The sequence below is a fragment of the Rhinopithecus bieti genome, unplaced genomic scaffold (assembly GCF_001698545.2).
Source record: "Rhinopithecus bieti isolate Rb0 unplaced genomic scaffold, ASM169854v2 scaffold_1234, whole genome shotgun sequence".
In the NCBI taxonomy this organism is placed as follows: Eukaryota; Metazoa; Chordata; class Mammalia; order Primates; family Cercopithecidae; genus Rhinopithecus; species Rhinopithecus bieti.
Genome location: NW_016803318.1, coordinates 85,808 through 92,867, shown reverse-complemented (window position 1 = coordinate 92,867; position 7,060 = coordinate 85,808). Strand labels below are relative to the sequence as shown.

Below are 7,060 nucleotides of genomic sequence, written 5' to 3'. Positions count from 1 at the left end.
AAAAAAATGGGCCTAGATGCAAGACTGGGGAGAATTGCAGACAGAGTACAGATCATTTTGTCCTACCATTTCATTTTACAGATTGTAGGTGAGGAAACTGTGGCTCAGAGAAGTAATTTGACTTGTCCAACATCACATGCAATTGGTGGTGGAGCTAAGGCAAGAAAGATACTGACATTTAATGAACATAAACTATGCAATGTACTGTAATGCATGTCTTATTTACAATCACAATCACTAGATTTTATTATTTTAGGGATAAGGAAACAGATGCTGAGGGAGGCTAGATAAATTGCCCAAAATTAAATAGCTAAGAGATGGCAAAGTGGAATTCAGAGTTTAAGCATAGGTTTTCTGATTCCCAATATTTTTTATCTATTTACTATGCCACATTGTTGGGTAAATTTCTGATTTCACTTATTCTAAGTAGGAGAAGGGAATAAGAGATAGTGGGATGGGTAAGTCTTTTTGCCTTCCATTAGAGTGAGAAAGAGTTAGGATACATGCAGAAAATTAGAAAACTGAGAAGTCCAGTTGGGGGAATTAAGAAAATTACCTTTGTTGGTATAACATGTCAGACTGGGTTCCTCTGATTACTTTGCACACACACACACTTGCACACATGCACACACACACACGCACACATTCTACATACCCTTTATCATGTGGTCACTGGGCCATTTTTACTTAGGTGAGATTATATTAACTGCTTCCCGCCATCTCTCCTACAGTGGCTCAGAAATCAAAGATGGGGAAATAGAGGCCAGAAGTAGAAGAAAATAGAAGAAACACACTTGGTGAAATGAAAATTAGACCCTGACTAAAAACTGTGAGTGGTCAAGAAATAGGAAGTTTGAAAAAAAGACAGTTAATCTACTGGGATATATCTGCTGATGATGGAGGGAGGAACTCTTTGTAGGAATCTTGATTCAAGGTTGGACATAGAGGAAACTGGTGGAAATGAAATCCTGTCGAATGTCTTAAAACCTTTAGGACACAGGACACTTGCCTTTTCTCTATAGAAAAGTTGGTTTCTTGGAAAGAAGGTGGCTGGAATGGCTAAGTATCCCTTGGATAATTATAGCTATAAGTTAGTATTACCCTCCCTCCCCACTCCTCATTCCCCATACCCACACCTCCAGGCAGAAGTGACAAAACAGAGACTTCTGAACACATTTATTTGATATGTCAAGTGGAGAGAGGAGTGATTTAGGGTTTCTCCCCACTTCTACCCGTGGGGGTGTTCATAAGCTCAGACAGACAGAAGAGCAGTTTAGAGCCCATGACCCACCCCCTGGGAAAATGAGACAATCTGTTGTAGTTGTTGGAGGAACAGGGTGGGAATAAAAAGCAGGAAGTTGAGAAGTGAAGTTGAGAGCAGTAAGGACAGCAGCAGAACATAGGCTGGGGTTGCTGCAGGAACCCCCAAGAAGAGTGAAAAAGATATCCTGAAAAGTGGTTAGGGTTGGAAGTGGGGTGTGAATAAGGAGCCAGGCCTGGAGAAAGAAGCAAGACCTGGAGAATGGGCTGGGATGTTCATGTAGAGAGCAGAGTATGCAAAATCATGATAGGCTGTGTTGCAGGGCATACATGGAAAGCGAGGGATTGCTTCTGCAGGAGGGCAAAGACATGGGAGACTGACCGTAAATAAAGGTTCCCTACTGCTTCTGCTTCTGAACAAATGCAAGAGAGTTTGGGACCCTAGCCCTATCTGTTTATTGATGTGCTGTGCCCGCAGGTACACAGGTAATCCCATATGCATGTGAAATGGCCAGGGCATGAATACATGTGTCTATATACCCAGTAAATAGATTACTTATTCTTTCTTGCTAATAAGAGTACTGTGCTTATGGACACATGTTTAACCATGTGTGGGTGCACTGTGCACCCATGAGCACATGCAAGAGATCCCTATGTTCGTGGTGTGTGTGTGAGCTGGTTCTCCCACCTATCCCATTAAGGTCCTAATCCCCACCCTCCTTGGTTCCTCTCACTTCTCTCAGCGCCCTGGCTCCCCAGGCCCACCTAGACTCTGGAAGCCCCCTAGCAGGCGGATCTGCTCAGTCTGCATGGAGTGGCGTCTCACCAATTTGCGCTTGGTCCTGGGGGAGCCTGGCGCTCCGGCATAAGGAGGGGCAGGCAACGAAGGCGCCCGACCTCCGGGTTGAGGGCGAATGTCAGGGATGGGAGGGTGGGGACTGACGTTGAGAGGGGGCAGGAAACCCGGCCGCGTTTGCGAGATGTGGTCCAGGAGCAACGTCCCCGAGCCCCTCCGCTCCAGCAGCCCCGGACTCCGCCTCCGTCCGCTTAGCGGAGATACTGCCCCTGGCAGACTCTCCTGGGACTGGCGCGGAGAGGGAGCTGAGCCGGCTGGAGGGAGGGTCAACGGGGAGGCGCTGTATCGGCGGCGCTCCAGGGACAGGCGGCTGGACTCAGGCGAGTCAGGGCAAAGATGTCCGGGAGTGTCGAGCTCCACTGGCTCCATGCGGCTCAGTTTCTGCCTCAGCCCTGAAGGGGGACCAGACTCCTGAGCTTCTGGGGCTGTGTTTCGGCGAGAGAGAGGACCCCCGCTAGTCACTTTCTCCGCCCATGGGGGCGGGTCCTCAGGGCCTTCGGTGCTGTGACGTCGGGAAAGACGGGGTCGACCGGTCAGGGTCAGGCCATTGAATTCGGCAGTCAAGCGCTCGATCCCCGGTCTTCCTTCGGTGGGTGGGACTGGTTGAGGAGGGGCCACTAGGCCCCAGGGCTCGGAGTTGAGCCTTTTGAGTGGTTTGGGGGGATGGCGTGGTGGTTTGGGGAGCGGCTCGGAAGGGGATGGGTCATCGGGGGGCTTAGGAAGAGGGAATTCAAATACGTCCCGCTTCTCCTCTTCTTCCTGGGCGCGAGGGGATAACATCCCACGCCCTCCTCCTCCTGCGGTCTGCAGCTGGATTTCCGAAGGCGACGTGCAGATCCCCGGGCTAAGAGGAGCGGGAGCAGGGTCCTCCACCCCTGGGGATGGTGGAGAATTGAGATACTGCCTGGTCTTCTTGGTGCCCGAGGGCGAGGTATCGGTGGTGATGATGATGACCTCCGTGCCCTTGGCCTTGCAGGCGTCCAGCAGTGTGGCAAGGGTCTCGCGGTCCCCGCGGTCCAGGGCGTGGACAAGAGCCGAGGCGCCCGCGTGATCTCGGACTGAGGGGTCTGCGCCGTGGGCAAGGAGCAGCGAGGCCACCGCAGCGCCCCCACCCCCGGCGCAAGCGTGCATGAGCGCCGTGCGCCCTAAGCGGTCTGCGATGTTGGGGTCCGCGCCTTGCTCCAGGAGGTAGCGTACCATGCGTGCCTTGTTCTGGGGGTCGTCGTAGCGGGCCCGACAGGCTGCCATTAGCGCAGTCTCCCCCTGCGCATCACCCTCATTCACGTAGGCGCCTCCCTCCAGAAGCAAACGGGCCAAGCGTAGCTTACCCTGACCCACCGCCCGAAGAAGAGCGTGGCCCTCGGTGTGCAACATAGCTGCGGCTGGGGTGAGGGCACAGATGGAGCTGGGACTGAGACCTGCCGAGGATGGCTAGGGGTATGGAGTGGGGGGTGGGGGGTGGCTGACAGAGGCCTGAGGTCTCAGTGACGAAGCCGATCCCTGCAAGAGAGACATCTTATTGATAGATTCGGCAGGGAAACTGAGGCACCGATGCAGGAACCCAGCGTGGGGTGGGGGAGATCTTCACGGCATACAGTCCTTCCTCTAACTCATGCCTTTGAGCCGGCCCTTCCCCCGCAGCGCATGCCTGAGGAGGTGGGAAGGGTGCACACGCACTGAAGGACTAGGGCGCGTGCAAATGCGTTCGTGCACGCGCAGGGATGTCCGCACCCCCACCCTCACCCCATGGCTTATCAGACCTTTCCTCTATCCCCCTTTTCTTATCCACACTTGGGATCCCCCTTTCTAGGATGCTGAACGCCACCCACCTACATACATGCACCCTACAAGTCACACATGTATTCTCATTCCTAACCTCTTTTAGCTTGCCACAACCCCAAAAATTGAGTGGGGGGAGGGAAGTAGCCTGCATTTGAGCCCTAAAATGGGTGGAGGGAGAATTGGGGGGTTCTTTTGCCCCTGCGATGTTCCCCATCACTCCTTGCTCTTTCCCCTCCCAGGCTGTGCGCCCAGATAGATACCTGAATGTCCGCAGAATCTCCTCCTGGCCAAGATTGGGGCCGTGGCCACGGGGCAGCCGAGGTGGCGGAGCCAGGTTCCTGGGGGCCCGCATGGTGTGGAAGGGGGGCACCCGGATTCCCTTGGTGTCAGTATCTGCGCCCCAGCGCCGGATCCTCGTCCCTCCTCCCGGAGCGCCCCGGGCACAGCGCCGGCTCGGGAGGAGAGAAGCTGGGGGGGGGGGGGGGGGGGCGGAGCTCTGCTGTGCTATTTATAGCCTAGTCTCTGCGGGTGGGGCGTCGGGCACCAAACTGCTCCCCACTCATGCACACATAAACCCTCAAAAACCTAGAAGCTCCAATCCTGACTTCCTTTTCTTAGCCGACCTCCCCTCAGCCCCAACAAACCTAAGTGTTCCTTAGGGGACTCCTCCACGACCCAGACAGGGACCATCATCATCCAGATTCTTCGCTGAGCTTCAGCAGATCCCCATTCTCGGCACTTGGTGTGTTATGCGCTCCTGTGCGCCAGACCTGACCTACCACGCACGGCACATGGCACACCGTGCAAGAAAGGTGTAGACAGGCTTTTTGGATCCACAGCCGGTGTCCATACTGTGCAAAGAGAGGCAAGAGATGTGGCTTTCTTCCTGTAGTTTAATTGTGAAGGAGACACGGTCCAGCCTGGAGTCAGACACAGATACACCCCTGCCCCATCTCTCAAAAACGGAACACCCATCGCAGAGAAACTTGGACCTCAGCTCCCTTATATAGACCTAGATAAATATGAGGAAGGTGGATATGGGGGCACTTTTAGACAGGGCAAGGGACATTCCCAGGTGCCTCCACGCCGTATTATTGTGGGCAGGGAGATAGGAAAGGGGCAGGAAGAAGAGCGAACCTTGTAATACACTCTGTCACATTGCACCTCTTTGATCTCAGTCTTGCTTAGTCGTCTTATTTTTTCCATCTTGCTTGAAGATCTCTCTCTGAAATCCTCCTTATATCTTCTCTCTTCCTATCTGTCTATTGGTCTCTCACACTGTCTCTGCCTCTCCTTGCCACCTGCCCTGTCTCCATGGTTACCATAGCTTCCATCCACATATTTTAGGAATGAGTTTGTGTCCAGCTGGAAGACACCAAGGAAAGTGGGAGAAGAAGAAAAATCCTAAGGATTTAAAAAGTTCACTCAGGGTCCTGAGCTAATTCGGAGGCTGGAGGCCCCCCAGATGCAAGATACTGAAAATAATGTTCCCAGGTATGGGAGAGAGAGAAATATTTGTGGGAAGCTACCCATTTTTACTAGTTATTTCTTGGACACGTGTCAACTATGTGCCATGTGCTTTACATACACTATTTTCAATCCTCACAACTCTGTAAGATAGGAACTATTATCTTCTTGTTACAGATGAGGAAACAGACTTCATAAGTTTAAGCAAGTTCTCCAAAGTTTCACAGCTATATTTCTGTCCTATGGCAAAGACTGGGCGCTTGCCACTACACCTACAGCCTCCCAGTTTACAGGTCATTTTCTCTTACATCTGGGATGTTCTTCTTGACTAACTGCTAGACTTCATCTCCATTCTGAACCCTTTCTCCCTTGTTTCTGTTTTCTGCGAAAATAGCACTCCTCCTTCCACGCTGCTCGCCTTCCCAAGGAGCGCGCAGGAACTGGAAGGTAGTGGAAAATGCAGAAAAGGCTGGGCTTCTGCCCTGTCTCCCCAACTCTGGTACTCTGATCCCAGATCCTTCCTTTCTCAAACCCTCTGCCCACCTTCTCACAGACACGGCAGCAACCCACAGAAAAACATTTTTAGAAAAGAAGTATCCATTGGTGGTGCTGGAGAGAGGCAGTGTATGATTGAAAGGAAGGCTGGAGTAATGGAGAGACCAAGCTGTGAAGCTAGAGTCACAAAGAGACTGATCCCTAAAGAGCAGCTTTCACAGGAGTTCATTTCTCCATAGGCCCTTTCCTCTTTTGGCCTCCCTGTAGGGGCTCCCTCAACACGGTCCCTCGATGAGATACGAGTGTCACGTTCCCTTGGTGAACTCTTGCCGGCCAGTGGCTCCTTCATCTGGAGTGAGACCGCAAATAAGTGACCCTAGATGATTCTGCAACCCCCATCTCTCTCTGCGACCCGCTTCGCAAGCTTGGGTTCCGGGCTTACTCGCTCCCTCCCTCCTTCTCTTCCTAGGCTTCAAGAGGGCGGACTTCCCTCCTCAGCTTCTCCTGCATTGGCCGAGAAAACTCACCAATAGGGAGCTCCGGGAGGCGGGCCTAGAAAGCCACCCACTCGAGGAAGCCCAGTACATTTCAAGTTGGCCGCGGCGTGGGCTCCGCGTGGGGAGGGGCAGCAGGTAAGGCTCCAATCTGGTGGCTCTGACCTGGTTCGGTCCCACACTTGCCGAACTTGTTCATCCCGGCCAGGCTGCGAAATAGACTACGCTTTCCGTCAGGTTATTGGATCAGCCCCCTTGTGGCTCCCTCCCCTTTCTCCCCCGGGCTCCCATTTCTGTATTGATTGTATACTAGAGAATGGTAGTTTTCTATCGCGAACGGGGAGAGACATTAAAGCAGAAAACGGGACAGCCTCTTGTACCTCTCTTTGCTATAGCATCAACTTCCTCCCAATCTATTAATATTATCCCAAGAGCCTGACAAACTCCTGTTATCTATGAAGACTAGCTGAAATGCTACCTGTAGTTTTCCTGGGCTGCCTTTCTTGCAAAATGAATTGTTCCCCCGTCTGACGATAGCATTTTGTGTATACCTTTATTGGGACACTTAGTGCGCTCTCTCTAATGACTCTATGCCTTTTAGAATAGAAGGTTTTGTAGGACAGGTGCCAGTAGTTAATATATAGTGCCCAATAAACGTTAGTTAAATAGAATTGATTTTGGCAACTTGCACTCTTTTGGGGAGCAG

The 7,060-nt window shown here is 52.2% G+C and overlaps 2 protein-coding genes across 2 annotated transcripts in view; one reads left to right on the top strand and one right to left on the bottom strand.

Moving 5' to 3' along the window:
- Positions 1-1,161: 1,161 nt before the first annotated feature.
- Positions 1,162-4,368, bottom strand: ANKRD34A (ankyrin repeat domain 34A). The gene is made up of 2 exons (XM_017874805.1): positions 4,159-4,368; positions 1,162-3,616 (listed from the first exon to the last, which is right to left on the bottom strand). Exon 2 carries the CDS (start codon positions 3,488-3,490, stop codon positions 2,000-2,002), a length of 1,491 nt encoding a protein of 496 aa, XP_017730294.1. The 5' UTR covers positions 3,491-3,616; positions 4,159-4,368; the 3' UTR covers positions 1,162-1,999.
- Positions 4,369-6,400: 2,032 nt separating this feature from the next.
- POLR3GL (RNA polymerase III subunit GL) overlaps positions 6,401-7,060 on the top strand; it is an 11,321-nt gene continuing 10,661 nt past the window's right edge. The window contains exon 1 of the mRNA XM_017874813.1: positions 6,401-6,492. The gene's annotated coding sequence lies outside the window, so the exon portion shown is untranslated. The remainder of the gene's footprint in view (positions 6,493-7,060) is intronic.

Coding starts and splice junctions, on each gene's coding strand:
- ANKRD34A (XM_017874805.1), bottom strand. CDS start 3,490: ATGTTGCACACCGAGGGCCACGCTCTTCTTCGGGCGGTGGGTCAGGGT.